This window comes from Rosa rugosa, chromosome 3 (assembly GCF_958449725.1).
Source record: "Rosa rugosa chromosome 3, drRosRugo1.1, whole genome shotgun sequence".
NCBI classification, from domain to species: Eukaryota; Viridiplantae; Streptophyta; class Magnoliopsida; order Rosales; family Rosaceae; genus Rosa; species Rosa rugosa.
Window position 1 is genome coordinate 43,104,941 of NC_084822.1, and position 15,603 is coordinate 43,120,543.

General features: G+C 38.9%; 1 protein-coding gene and 1 pseudogene across 1 annotated transcript; one reads left to right on the top strand and one right to left on the bottom strand.

The window, feature by feature from the left end:
• Window positions 1-253: 253 nt before the first annotated feature.
• Window positions 254-2,122, bottom strand: LOC133739377 (cytochrome P450 94A1-like; annotated as a pseudogene).
• Window positions 2,123-4,528: 2,406 nt separating this feature from the next.
• Window positions 4,529-6,865, top strand: LOC133736560 (uncharacterized). The gene is made up of 6 exons (XM_062164102.1): window positions 4,529-4,682; window positions 5,514-5,756; window positions 5,848-5,958; window positions 6,038-6,178; window positions 6,283-6,462; window positions 6,548-6,865. Exons 3-6 carry the CDS (start codon window positions 5,911-5,913, stop codon window positions 6,740-6,742), a joined length of 564 nt encoding a protein of 187 aa, XP_062020086.1. The 5' UTR covers window positions 4,529-4,682; window positions 5,514-5,756; window positions 5,848-5,910; the 3' UTR covers window positions 6,743-6,865.
• Window positions 6,866-15,603: the final 8,738 nt, after the last annotated feature.

The following is a 15,603-nucleotide window of genomic DNA, read 5'->3' on the forward strand; positions in this document are numbered from 1 at the left end:
ATATAATCTCTAGATTCTTCTAATTAAACCCTATTACCACTAGGTCACTAGGTCAAGTAACCTAGAGTTTGGGCCAAACACAAATTAGGGTTTTACTTGAACAAAAATTGAGTTATTCACAAAAATTTTATATAGCTAAAATTAGCCCAATCCAAACCCTAGTGATACCGTGATAGTAATTTCCTTGTTTGTTTCAACAAAAGTAAAAAAAGGAAAGGGGTTGCCCCCGCACGTAATCATGAACAATAATATATAGAACGAAAGGTGCAATAAGGCATCCTGCATTATTGGGTAAAGCCTAAACCCAGCTCAAATTTAAAATACAAATAAAATGTATAAATATGAAAACAATACCAAATTAAAACCGCGGTAAACCGTTTATCTTTAAGAGCAATAAATACATGCAATATAAATAGTCGAATACTCAAGCCCTCTCCACAACGGTCACCGGAAACCCACCTTTCATTTTTACGGTAAGGTAGGTAAGCATATCCGTCTCCTTCCCATTCTCCCTCTTCTCCGGTACAACCTTAAACCTCTTCAAAACCTCACCCACCACCCTTTTCATCTGCAAAAACGCCATCTCCTTCCCCAAACAGATCCTCGGCCCCGCCTGAAACACCGGGTAGCTAAACGAGTCCTTCGCCACGAACCGCCAGTTCTCCGTCGCCATGTCACGCTCCAACCACTTCTCGGGTCGGAACTCGGCCCAATCCTTACCCCATATCTGCTCCATCCTCCCCATTGCGTACATGTGGTAAACCACTGTCATCCCCTTCTTCACTTTAGTCCCGTCGGGCAAAACGTCGTCGTCTACTGCCTCTTTGATGTCCCTCGGAACCGGAGGGTACAGCCTCATGCTCTCGCAGAGCGCCGCTTGTGTGTACACCATGTCCTTGGCTTCGTCATATCCAGCTTCGCTCTCCGTTTTCAAATTGATCTCCTTGAGAATTTGGCTTTCGACGTTGGGGTGGTTTGAGATTAGCCAGAAGAACCAAGTCAGAGCTGCCGAGGTCGTATCCTTTCCGGCGAGGATGAAGCTGATGACAATGTCGGTGACAAATTTCTCATCGGAGTGGCCGGAGTTCAAGAACCGAGACAACAAATCGTGAGACTCTAGAGTCTTCTTCTCGTCTAGTTCGCGCTTCTTTTTCCTGACGATGGTGCTCGCAAACTGTCGAACGTCGGAGACCGCACGGTGGAGATGGCTTTTCCGATCCGATTCTGAGAGCTCGTTTGATCGTCCACACCGGGCGCATGGAATTGAACCTTTCTTCGCTGATCTGGACCGCATCGTCGAACGCTACCGCGAATTTAGCTTGCGGCAGAGAAGGAAGGAGATACTCTGGGTCGTAACCGAACCCGATCCGGCAAATGTTGTCGAAGGCAAACCGCTGGAGAATGTCTTGGAAATCGAGAACGGTTCGCTGGCTGGAAGATATGGATAGAATGGGAATCAGCCGATTGTACAGCTCAGTGTCCACCACCTCTTCCACGAATTTCCTGAGCGACTTTGTGTTGAATTCGTGGCTGGAGAGCTGCCGCTGGAACTTCCAATTGTCACCGTCGGCGGTGAAAAAGCCGTCGCCGAAGAGGTCGTGGAGAGTTGTACTGAAGGACTCGCCCTTTTGGTAGATGTGAAACTTTGTCTTGAGGATGTGTTGGACCACAGTCAGGTTGGCGGTGATGACGAAGTGGCGGCCCAGAGAATGGTGCATGGTAATAGTAGATGTGGGCGAGTCTTGGAGAAGCTCAGTGAACCATGGGAGTCTATTGGCATAGTTCTTGTAGAGGGCTGGGAAAGAACCGATTATTGGGTATGATTTGGGGAGCTTGCTGTTGCCGTTGGTTTTCGAGTTGCAGAAAAGCCTGAGGATGAAGAAAAGCAAGGGGAGGAGGAGAAAGGGGGAGAAGGCTAACAGCTCGAGAAACATGGCTAATCGATCAGTAGGCTTTAATATAGAGAATGGAGAAGGTGAAGTCTGTGTGTTTTTGGATCAGCTCTGTGTTTGTGAATCAGTGGGCGGCCATGGTGGTCCTATATATAGAATATAGATGGCCACTGCTAAACTCAAATATTTTGGTATTCAAATGTTCTGCTCAGGCTGACCAGTGGATCCTAATTAACAAGGACATGACATTGGGCCATTAAACTTGCAGTAAATTGTATAGGGTCTTCGACTTAGCATTAATTTGAAACGTGCATACACCGTTACAAATAAGTACCAAATCATAAAATGATATCAATGCCTAAGCAAAGTCGTCAACAATGTGGCTTTACTTATTTTTTTTTTTTTTATAAGTAATTTTTTTTTCGTCAGTATATATTTTAATTATGTTGTTGCCTTTTATTTTAAAAAAAATATTTTTTTTCTTTAGAGTTAAGTAAAAAAGAATTTGAATCTACTTGGTCATAATTGAACTGGGAAGCCCAGTATTATTTGGTCTAGTGGCATAAATCTCCTCTTGTAAGTGCGATGTCCTGAGTTTGACTCATAGTAGACTAGTTGTAGTATATGAGTATTGATTTGATTCCCAACAAAAAAAAAATTGAATTTTAAGTTTTTTTTCTCTCTCTCTCTAAAAAGTCTGGCGCAATATTAGAGTTTGGGATAGCCGGATAGGCAAACGCAAGGCATGATTCTCTGAAAAAGCTGAGGCTAAGTTTGGCAGTAGGCAAGAAAAATTTGGATGCTTGAAACATAGGTCTAGTGGCTATGGATCTTGTGGGAGGTCCACTAGCGAAAAAGAAAAGACATAGACACGTGGGGAGTTATAATAAACTTCCCTATTATACTGCCGGAGTATCTGCTATTCACCGGGTGACCCTCACCTGCTGTTAACAAACGCTGCGTGTAAGCCACGCGCTAACAGAACAGTAGCAACAAACAAATGACTTGGTTCGGCTCGGTAAAAAATTGTTTTACCTGTCTTATTGCTTTAGACTCATTTTTGTTGAGATTGGGATATCCATTTCGATTAGGGATTTAGGTCTGTTTTAAGCTCTCACACTCCCCTGCTCTCACTTTCGACGCCTCCAAACTTGAAATCGAACCTATACAACTCGAAACCGAATCCGACCAATAAAAACTTATCTGCAACAGCGGCGGTGAAATTCGTTCCAGTGTTGGTGTTGTAGAACGAACAGCTATTGTTCTTCAAGAACGACCAGGGATAGGAAAATGGGAGTTCCAGAAATAGATCTTCATCCACAGCAACAGATCGGAATAGCGTTTTGCTGACAAAGGCCCCGTGAAATTGGCTCCGATTGATTTCGTAGGAGGCGGCGCTGAAGAAGGAAAAATACGGTGCTTGTGAAACGAAACCGGAATAAACATGGCATTTGGTAAGAAGTCGAAATGGAGGTCACCGAATTCCAGAAGAGCAGACGCTGTCCAAGTGAATTGCGTGTAAGTAATCTGTAGGAATAAATGATATTGAAGTGGAGATTTGTATGGCAGTGGTGATTTTATATATATATATATTCTGTGTGTATGTGTATGTGTGTGAGTGTGGGTGTGTGTGTGTGTGTATATATATATGTTGCTAATATATGTCATTAGTTGCAATCCTGACAAACGTTGCATAGCTGATATGAATTTGTACTGGGACTTGGTAGACGTAATTGAAATGTCATTAAAATAGTTTGAAAATATCTGCGTTCGATTATGCTGAAGCAATTGAATTAGGACTTCATAGAGTGTTGAAACTGCCATGTTGTTTATGATACCATAATGATTAGATTGCTGTGTATGGGTTTAGAATAATAGGTGTTGAATGTAGTTAGTGTAAGTGTTAATTTTATAACCGTCTACGATTGACACAGACAAACAGTGAGGACGGAGCCCCAGTGTAAACAGAGAAGAGCTAAGGGAGTTGAGAAGGTATGTGGGGTTGATTAAGAGTCATATGTGTTGAATTTATAATTGCAATATGTGTATTATGTAAATGGTTTACGATGTCACTGAAAATTGCAGGAAACCAGTGGGCATGAAATCCGCCCGGATGTGGGTGGAGAAACAGATTATGGTGCATTACGATGTGACCCGTGTAAAATGAATACATATCATGGCTCAGAAGGGTTTGGGTCGATGAAGGTAAGGGTGGGTGATGTGAAATCAATAATTGGGAGGGTGACAGAAACAACTGGTTTAATGGAGCGCGAGTTGGAGAGAATGGGAGAAAATTTGCGCCATATAGAACAATATATGTCTGAAGTTGTGAATGAGGCAGCCATTGAAGAAATTGTTAATGAGGTTGTGGAGGTTATAAGTGGTAGAGAAAGGGGGAAAAAGATATACATGGAAAAGCGAATGGGAATACCCCCAATAATGCGCGTATCTCGGCTTAGGGAGGGCAATATAGAAGCACACAAGGTGGAGGAGGTACGGATTCAGAACTTCACACCGTTTTATTACAATCCTCTATTTATCAAGTGGTTTTGTTGGTAAATAAAATAGAAAAGATTATGAAATTTTTTGTTTTTGTTTATTGTAGCATGTTAAACGCGTGGTTGATGATATGGAGGTGAAGCATGTGAAGAGTAAAGGCCGAAAACAGAAGCATAAGAGCCTGAAACGAAAATTTGGTGCATGTGCAAATGAAAGTGTGATTTCAGGGAAGAATGGCGATCTACTGAGGTTCCTATTTCAGAAAAACTTTGTAGGCGAAGACAAGTGGAGGTAAATAGAAATTTACAATTCGTTTTCAGATTACAAACAATACGTGCGATAAAGTATTAAACACGACCTGTGTAGATTGACAAGTCTTGTGTGAGGATATAGGGAAAATATGGAATTGATTAGTTTGTTTGTAGAAAGGGGTCGTCTTTATGTCATCGTGTTAGGAATATTAGGGGATAGGAACTTTTGATTTAATGTTTGTGCAGTCCGTCCCTATGATGATAAAATACTGCCGTATGGTCAGTGTATTAATGTTCTGTTATGTTGGGTGTGCATTTCATTATTTTAAAGTCGAACTTTAATGACTTGCGTGCATGTAGTCAGGCAAACACCTAGTTGTGAACATAAAAGATTTATTTGCTGCTTGTTTCGTACAATAAACCTGGTAATTACTGTAATAATGATTTAATTAGGTAGATGACGGAGTGTAATATTTGAAGGATCAGGTAAAGTTGATGCAGGTCATTTGATAGTATTTAAGTATAAATTTTCGTAATGCCTTGACTGTTAATGGTGATTAGATTAGATGGAAAGAATGAATTGTCTGTGGCATTTGTAATGTAAATTGCTGGTAAAAATTCTGGGAATAATGATAGCTGAAATATTTAATATGTTTGTAGTAACAGTGAATGAGACGTTGTATTGTTATGAAGATAGATGGGTTGTGTATTCATTTTTGCATTTGTTTAAACATTCGTAAGTTGTATGGTCATCGGTTGCTAGTGATGGGGATAAAAACTGAATGCGAAACACGCATTATCGGTGTAAGCTTGCATTTTACATGAATAAAATTAACGTGTATTGATGCACCTAAAAGTAGTTTGCATGCAGCATAGAAATTGCCCGTTATGGTGAATTTGCAGTCACTAGAATGGAAGTTCAGTGTTTATCACCAGCAACATCACTGTCTTGTAAGGTGAGAGAGAAGTGTTATTTTATACCTTTAATATAGAATTGGGTTTCCACAATCGATGTAATGCAGTGTGTATTCAAAATGAATAGGTTTTAAATATTTGTGCGGCGTACTTGGATGAGCCAGACGGTGATTGTTGGTTTCTTCCGACATATTTCGGGGTATAAAAGTGTCAATTGTGTGTACATATATTAAATATATGTTAGTGGTTTGAAATGATGTGTAGCAGTGACTGACCTTGGTGTAGTACAGGAACGAGGTAGATGCAATGAAGAGCAATCTTGCTTTGCAAATTGGCTTGCAAGTACGGTTGAGATGTGCGGCTTAAAGAGGTTTCATCGCCGTCTTCGTTTTTGCAAGAAGGTAATAAATGCCTAATTTTTTTTGCTGTGACAAGTGGGTGTATTTCGCTTATTGGTATCGAATTTCTTATTTCATGTAGATATTCACCCCACTGCATGACAGTATGGATGATCATTGGTATTTATTGGTCATGGACCTGCATGAAAAGGAAGCATTATTGTGGGACAGCTATCCCGATCCAAAGTCGGTCGGTAGGAGAATGCATCATGCACGAGACGTGGTAATACCATTTCAAATTAGCACCATATTTGATTTAGGCCAATGACAACAAGTAACATGTTTTATGTGATTTATTAATTGTGGTTGATGTTTGTCTGTTGCTAGATGACACTAATGCAGAAGGTGTTTTCATGCGAAATGACAATGTTCGGCGATGTTTATTACCACTTTCCATCTTTCTCACTTACCTTGGCCGAAGGGGACCGGACAAATCCCCAAACATTTGATAGCGGCATATTCGTCATTAGGCACATGCAGCACTATCTTGACCCATGGTCAATAGGGGTTAGTCACTCATGCAAGAAATCATTAGTAAATGCATTAAAATGAATGATAATATATAATGGTAGTTGTGTTAATGTCATGACAGTTCGTCTCTGAGGACCAGCGGAACCGTGTTGCTTTAGAAATAGTACAGAGTCCCCGGAATGAACATCGTCGTGTTGTCCTAGCTGCTGCAGTTGGTGGAAGCACGAGTGTGGGTGCGAAAAATGCATTTAGTCCACCAACGGGACGAAAATGCCGTAGTCATCGAAAGCGGCGTGATCGGACTTTGAGGTTCTAATTTGTCAAGTATTTGGCTGACTATAAACATGGATGGTGTAATAAATTTAAATTTGTAATATTTCCCTGATTGTATTAGAGTGATGAATACAGTTGAACAATATTTGTACTATGTTAAATTTCTTGGTTGATTGAATGGAAGAAGTTATGAAGATGTATAGATGTGATACACAGGCCTAACGAAAAAGGGGGCCAGCAGATATGTATGTTATGGTGACACGATGTACTAATGGGCTGAAGGAGTAAGATGCAGTTATGGGCTGAATGGGTAAGATAGAAAACGCTTTTGTAAGAATGAAGTCGTATGACTCGTGTTATAAACCTATGACGGATTGCATAATGTACTAAGTACTTCGGTTAAGCCGAAGAAGCCAGCCCAAACTATTTTATATTTTTCCTACTAAGTACTTCGGTTAAGCTGAAGAAGCCAGCCCAAACTATTTTATATTTTTCCTACTAAGTACTTCGGTTAAGCGGAAGAAGCCAGCCCAAACTATTTTATATTTTTCCTTCCGCGTCCAACCGAAAATGAAAGGAAGTGGCCACGCCTAATTAAAAGAACTAGCCTTCTTGCATGCGCAAAGCAAGCGCGTGCGATTTATTGTTTACACGTGTCTATGTAATTTTGTTATGATTAATACGCTCTTGACTTTGTGCTATCTTTAAAATATTGTTTCGAAAGGAGGTCAGTTGCAATGCATAATTTCATTTTTATGATGCTGAGGCACATGTTGTGTGTAGAGGAATTTTCATTTACTATGATATGGATTTTCATTTTCCTTCTTATGAACTTGTATCAATTAATTAAGTACAACATGATATACAGCGAATTCCTTTTGACATGAACTACCATTTTGTAGTGTTAAAAAAGAGAAAAATATATATAAAAACTATTTTGCATAATCATATATAATGGCTCTGTTCTCAAGCTGTTTCTTTCTTCTTTAATTCGCCAACTTCTTTTGTCCCCATTGGCGTTAACTGCCATTTTGCTCTTATATGAACTAAGCAATTGGGAGAAAAACACTTGGTGATCGAAGGCCTCGATTACCAACCTCTGACGTTGTTGTAGATCCGAGTTCCAAATGTTGTTTACTTGTTCTGGAGAAGTTGAAAAGCCCATTGATGTTTAGGTGTTGAGTTTAATTCTCAGGTTCTGTAGCAAAATTTAGAGAAAGATATCTGTAATTAACAAAGCTAGGTTTCTAATTAATGAAACCAAGTACTAGGGCTGGGCACGGGCCGGTTATTGAGTGATACCGAACACGGTACCGGAAATATTTTTCGGGACGGGACGGGACGGGATTACGTTTTTTCAAAGTTGGTACAGGAGGTACCGAAACCGACCGGGATCGGGTCGGGTCAGGGCTCAATTCGGGATACCCGAATCCCTTTTTTTTTTTTTTTTTTCCACACTTAAAGGACTTTAACAGCTATCCAAAATTTCCAGATTTCAATCATTATAGGATGCAGCTGTCCTCTTAGCACTGCAACTTATAAATCTACACAATCAATTTTGCCTAAAACCAAATTGCAGATTATGAATTCAAAGTGCAGTAATGCAGATTATGAGTTTATGACATGGCTGTAATGCAGTAATGCAAATTGCAGATTATGACAGGAAAGAAATCCAATGTGCAACACAGCAAATAGCCAATTCAATAGACCAACAATAAGTTCAATAAATGAATAAACACAGAAACCAATTCATGAATTCAACAATAAGTCCAGTAGGTCTTAAAGTCCATTGCATGATAAAAACTAGTTAACTACAAGTCTTGAACTATTTGAATCAACAATGAGGCCGAGCAGCTACCTTCTTCGCTCTAGCCATCGAACGATTTGAATCAAATAAGTGAATAACTGACCTGGAGATGAAGTATACATCAACAGCTATCTGATGATCACGCTAATTCTGAGCTAACAAACAATGATCAATCTAATCTAATCTATGATAACTTGAATGTAAGAAACTACATGTAAGAAAACAGAAAACACCAATATTATGTCACTGGTGACCCAAAGTGATTAGTTTCCAAAATAAGAGGCTTTGACAAATTAAGCACGAGGTATAGTGAATAATGAATATATCAATATGATCCTAAACATATACTCCCTAATACTATATATGGTTAGTCGCTGTGGATCACAGTGATCAGTAGTGGATATATAAACATCCATCCCAACCAAGGACAATGATATACATGAATGAGGGGACCTGTGGAGCGGTTATTATTAGGGCTGGGCACGTGAGGCAATTCAACACCATTCAGTTGAAACCTGTAATTGTCATAAGCTGATCAGAATCAAATGAATCAAAATATAGTCAAATATATATCAGAATCAAATGAATCAAATACACGTGAACCAAAGCTTTAACATAGTCACAAAACACAGCTGACCAATATTGAATGAATCGAATTGAGAAAGTGAAGTATGACGAACCATGAAACTGCTCATCAGCTTGTATAGGAGTAGACAATCTTTCATAAGAACCTGTGGCTTTTAATGAAGAACCACAGGAACAAGGTAATTGTCGAACAAGTGACCTGTCAGTAAATGCGTCACCTGCACCAAAGTTTTAACATTATCAAAAAACACAGTTAACCACAAAGCAATGCATGAAACTGAGAAAATGAGAGCATGACTGACCTTGAAACTTGTTATCATGCTCCTCCTTGAAACCTCTCTGACCTTCCTCTTTACGCAGCACCCAAACGATTAATGAATTGGGATCTGGGATTAGTGAATTGGGGATCGACTGATAGAGGGGGATCGGGGATTTAGATGAGGAACAGAAGAAGATCTGGAGAGTGGATAAGACTCGGAGAGAGCTTAGAACTAGGGTTAGTGAATTGGGGATCGACTTATCGAGGGGGATTGGGATTTAGATGAAGAACATAAGCAGATCTGGAGAGTGGAGGGAGAAGAGAGCTTAGAACTGGGGATCCCTTCGTTAGTTCGTTGCGGCTTAGGGATCGAGTTAGGGCCTTAGGCCGTTTAGTTCATATAATTGATTTTGTCTGTGTCCTCCCGTATATTGCTCTTAATGTTCTAATTTATTTTAATTTAACTTTTTACTATAGTAACCCATGAGCATACCAATTATGCATGACTTAGACATTAATAGATGTGGCCCACTCGATTGCCTTTATATAGCCTCATAACCTCTCTGAAGCCATAACATATCTGCTCACTGCTCACCTTCTTCCACAGAGGCACAGAAGAAACCCAAGTCGATCTCATCTCACACTCCCACTTTCGGCAAAAAAACTTTCTTCAAGGCAAGTCAACGCGTCCCTATCTGCTCTTTTCTTCTTGTTTTTCTTTTGCAAAGTCCCTATCCTTTTCTTTCCTGTTGTCTAGTATAATGATGTACCCAGTTGTCTGTCGGAAATGGGAGTCCCTTATTCCCCCCTTACTATCATCTATTTTGTTTTCAATTTGCATGATGTCGAGTAAATGATGCACACTGTCACCCAAGTGGTTGCATGCTTTCATTCTTATACAGATGGGATCATGTTTATGCCGATCTAGTAGGCTACCCCTTCCTCTTCTATCATTCACGAGTGCGGCTACTGCCTTTCCCACATACCTTTTATTTTTTTCCATCCAACTTACTTCACTATATCCCAAATCCAAAAACGTCTAGCTGCCTTGACGGGTTTTATTTATTTATTTATATTTGGATATATATTTTCGATTTTGCTTGTCAAGTTGAGTATGCATGTTTGTATTTAACGTAATATGTGAGTTCATATACTCAGTTTCAATTGATTGTCAAGCGTACTAAACAATTTTGTCCTACTTTGTTCTGTGGATGTTTTGATGGTCTTGGGTGTCAACTGATGTTTTAAAACTTTCATCTTCTCTTTCTTGTTAGTGATGGCTGACGGAGCAGTGAACGTACTCCACTATACCTATGTTGGGGATAAGAGGGTCCGCGAGTTCTGGAGGAGAATGCTCCCAGGATGGCATACCCAATCCTTGGTATTGTGTAACCGTACTCGTAATGAATAACATAATTTGGTGGCGTCACAGTTTCATAAACCTATAATATGCTTACGTGCAGTTGCTGCATGAAAAATACTATCATCTCTTGCACTACGGCACTCATAAGCGTGTAAGGCTAACTGTTGAAGGTAACCCTCGAAGACGATGGGTTGTGCGGCTATTTCGTGATGGAGCTGGCGGCTTTTGGTTGACGGAAGGATGGGTCAGATTCTATGAGGACAACAATCTTGGCAACAATGAGTTAGTTGAGTTTACTTTTGACGAGGAAACCGGTAATGCTAATGTTACCATTGTTGTTCCGGTGGATGAAGTAGTTAACTATGATTTGAACACTGATGATGAGATGGGTTGTGACATTTATGATAATCAAGCCATGCAACTCATGCGGCCTGTTGGGGTTGAATTTAAAACTCACGTTCGTCGTAAAGATTTGGTTAGCACCTTTCTCTAGTTGACTTAATAGCATCGAGTGTTTGAAACCATTTACTTTACTTTATATTTATATTTTTCTGAAAATGTGGATGTTCAAGTTTTGCTTTCTGAATTTTGAGGGTTATTGTATATTTGTCATATGCAGAACATTCCGTCGTTTATTGTCAGGCGTTACCTGAAGGTGGACTACTATAATGTTACCATCATAGACCCTGAACTCCAGCACTGGACAGTGGGTGCAGTTCCTTCCAATACTAATGTCAAGCTTTCTAGTGGGTGGGCTGCTATTGTGAATAGTAAGGTGATTAACGAAGGTGACCATGTCCAATTGGTCTATGTGGGTGAGAAGACTTTCAAGATATTCAAACTCAATTATTGAGCTCTATATGGTCATCAATTTAATGTGGGTTGGATAAGTGTGACTTTGCATTGTAGTAAGCTAAGTGGTATTTAATTTTGTTGGTTTGTTTTGATGTTGTATTTTAGTTTGGACGTTCTAGCAGTTGGTACGTAGTAGTTATAGTTTAGTGCGTACTACTTGATGTATGATTATTGGCGCTTATTCATCAATGTACGGTTTCCTTGCTTGTTTTGTACTTTAAACGTTTGTAGTTTGGTTATTGGTTGTGTGAATGTTGATTTCATAGCAAACTTGACCGCTTATGGTTGTAGTAAGATCCACATGCCTTCCAACCTAGTCACAATAATATTTGGTATGACTTTGTTTTATGTTGTTACACGTCACGATGAAGGCCAACTGTGAAATATAAATGTTGTTCCGAACTCTATCTTGTAACAAGAGGCCATAACCAAATGCACGCGGAATGTGCCTATTGTAAGACGAAATGTTTTCAATACTCCATTTCCCCCAAGCCCAGACCATCTCATCACAAATGTGTAGAGATGCAGTTAAAAGGCATAAAACCAAAATATGTAAATAACAATCATGGCTCATATGAAAGTATTGAAATCTTAGCATTCAAAAAGCACACCAACCATGAAGAGATAGATGTCAATTATCCCTACAAACCGCACACATAAAAGGTTTTGCCCCATATTCACTGTAAATGGAATGCCAAGTGATAAAGGCCGACCCGAAACATTTTACCTCTCTACTTCTTTTGGAATCCATCATAATTTGTGAAAATATGATATCCCTTGTTCAAATAAAGCGTCACGTGTCTTCACACATTTCAACTGCAACCGCTCCCCTTGTACAGTTTGGACCATGAACCAAGTTCCCACAAGATCAAGTCCCTGTTGCTGAACCCATGCTTGTGGTATATGCTGAAATGGGAAGAAGAGGAAATGTCATTCATTTATCATTTGATAACCTTGAGTAAATGAACTGAAAGTCAACTACACATAATGCATGCATATGAAAAAGTATACAGTTGTGAAAATTTATAATCCAGTAACATTGACTAGTGCATATGATGCAGAGTGTCTAAAACATGTGAATACCTGTTTTAAACGACTAACCCCATGGAACTCGCTATTTCGACTCAGTATTGGATGGTCCTGGCCTAAATGGGTCATCATCGTCATGGCGAGACTCAAACGAAGGCAATAGCAACTCACCATTTTCATGGTTAAATATTAACGCCGACATGACCCTATCCTCAAACAACATGAACCTGACACAGTGTAATTCACTAAGTTCACATTCAGAAGCAAAATTGCACCAACCGTCTTGAAATTGGAGTGAATTTATGCCTCCTACCCCCATTCCGGTGCCCACCTTAATGGACCAGGTTTTTCCAGGGTGCGTTTCAAGCAACAATATGTACTGCGCCGGTATTTCATTATCCAGTAATGCTTTAGTAAATCGACGGCACGTAATTTTCTGCAGTTATCAACATACATTTATTATTTTATTAATCTGCTACATTATTTTCGAACAAATAATCTGGTGAATGAAACGCAAATTTACTAGGGCACTCATCAAATAGTGTTTTGAGTAACTTCAATTACATAATGACTATGTGCTTCAAAATCATCAATTAATTTATTAAAACAACGTACCACATGGTCAGTAAGGTTGTGTCCAATGACGTAGAGAAATTGGTTATTCAACCTTTCCAACCCATTTATACGGTAAGGTATTTCCACCGAAGACCGATTTGGAGGAGATCGCATTAGTTTCCCTTTTTCATCAAATCGGGTTACCTGGAATTTCATACTCTGCCCTTCATATTTAAAAATTAGATCAAGGATCGTCTTCCCATCATTAATGGCAGCCAAAAATTGAACCCAACCTTCTTCGAAAAACATATTGGTCTCATTACGCCGAATTGCGCAAACCCATATCACCTTATTTGTTCCATTTAGAGTCAAATGGGCAGAAGGAGTGTTGTCATTTCTCAAGTGTTGCCCCCTAAACTTTTTAGGAACTTCCTGCAGACATGATAACATAATTATTTGCAATTCTGGATCATGAGTAATAGTAACCATGACGAAAGGCTACTATCTAATATAAATGTGCCACTTTCTAAAACTCATATATGAAGGAACATATGAACTACAAAACACATAACTTTTAGGGAATGGGGGTAGAACTTACTACGCGTCCATAATTCTTATTTGCATTGATGTGGGCGTGGAAATAGGGCAACTCATATCGAACCGCAACCTCATTGCTGTTGCTTGCCATCAACCTTGTTCTGTCTTACAGTTGCAACGTCCATCATATGCCAAAAACATCAAACTATATCAATTTAAGCATCAATAGTTGCCAATATAAAAGACCAAAAAATATAAAGTGTATGCATGTATATTTCTTTATATTTGCAATACAAGATCTTAACACAATATATTAGGAACTACCGTTGGAAAATGCAGCTACTGGATTAATAAATTGATACGATTTTAAAAGATAGACAACTAATATGTCTTTACGAATTATTTTCGGAAATGCAACTGAAACGAAGCCGCTCCATATGAATTGGTTGCTACGATAATCACCACATCCTTATATAGCATAGATTGGTTCCATGTTTTATTTTTTATTTTTTTTATTTTTTTCGTTTAATCAAACTATCCAATCGTTTTCATGACCCTCTTCCACAATCACGTGAAGCAAGACCTTTTCAACTGTGAAGTCATGGACTTATATGCATGGGTCCCTACATCTTACCCTTGCTTTAATTAATCCAAAGTACATAAACCAACACCAACCGAGCGTGCATCGGTTTGATGCTTTCAGTTGACACGACCTTCTTTTTTGAAAAAAAAAACTGTAGGTGCCCATGGGGGTTGGCATATTTGCAGCTTTCCATTAGACATGACATGTTGATTTTGAAAATTCAATGTCCACATGACATCTCGATGTTGGTTCGGTTATCAATGCCGAAAAATTCTCCAAAGTTTAATATTAATGTATTAATTATTAATTATACTAAAAAGTAAAAACTGACGTTTATGGGGTTGAGCGACGCAGTATGAACTACTTTATTTTGAAATTAATTTCCTCATGTTCATCTACGACGCATAAGCCCTTTTCCGTTCGGACCTTTCCATATAGTTCCACAGTTTAGTGTCGTGCAATTTACACAAGCAAACGTCACGACGAACTACATTTTGATTTCATTTGTATCATTTATCAATTTTAATTACACTTCTTGTTCCTTCTAATATTTTATGTTTATAAATTTGTTAGTAATAAAGGTAATAAAGAATATAAATTATTCTGCATCGATATCTTTCATTTTATGATAACATTAAATATATGGTTTTGGCTATCCGTGAGCAAAATGCTGGTTAAATATTTGGTGCAATATTCCTTTATGGTAAGCCATATAGGCAGGCAATCCAATTCTAGCTTACCCTTGTTCATGCTCAATTACAGGATGCCACTTACCAAACTTTGTTAGCATACACATAATTACAAAGTCATACCCATCATACACACGTGACCACATAAACATTTCACAGAGAAATAATAAGTCCACATACAATCTTAATACAAAGCACATAAACATAAAGCAATAAAGTTTAAATCCTTAAATACGACATACTGAAACGAAGAAGGAAGCTTGTCCCCATAGTGAGCCATTTATATGAACAGAAAATAATATGGGCGGATGAGATACAAGGTGATGCTACTTCTGCGGAGCAGGTTGAAATTTTTCCGAAATGCCTTATATCGTCGGGTTATATACATCGTTTTTCCCACAGGCACCAATTTTATCATCATGGCATATCCCTCCAACGATTGTATAGTGCACCAAGTTTCTTCCAATTCAAAGTGTTCTTGCACGAAACTTTGCGGTATAGCCTGGAAGCAAATGGAGTTAATTTTGTATTGTAACTTTTATTATTAAAATTTGAGTCAGTTGAGGTGAAGAAGGGAACTTACACCATGACGAGCCTGCAAATTGCATTTGCAGTATGGGTATCCGTCAAGCTCATCTGCAC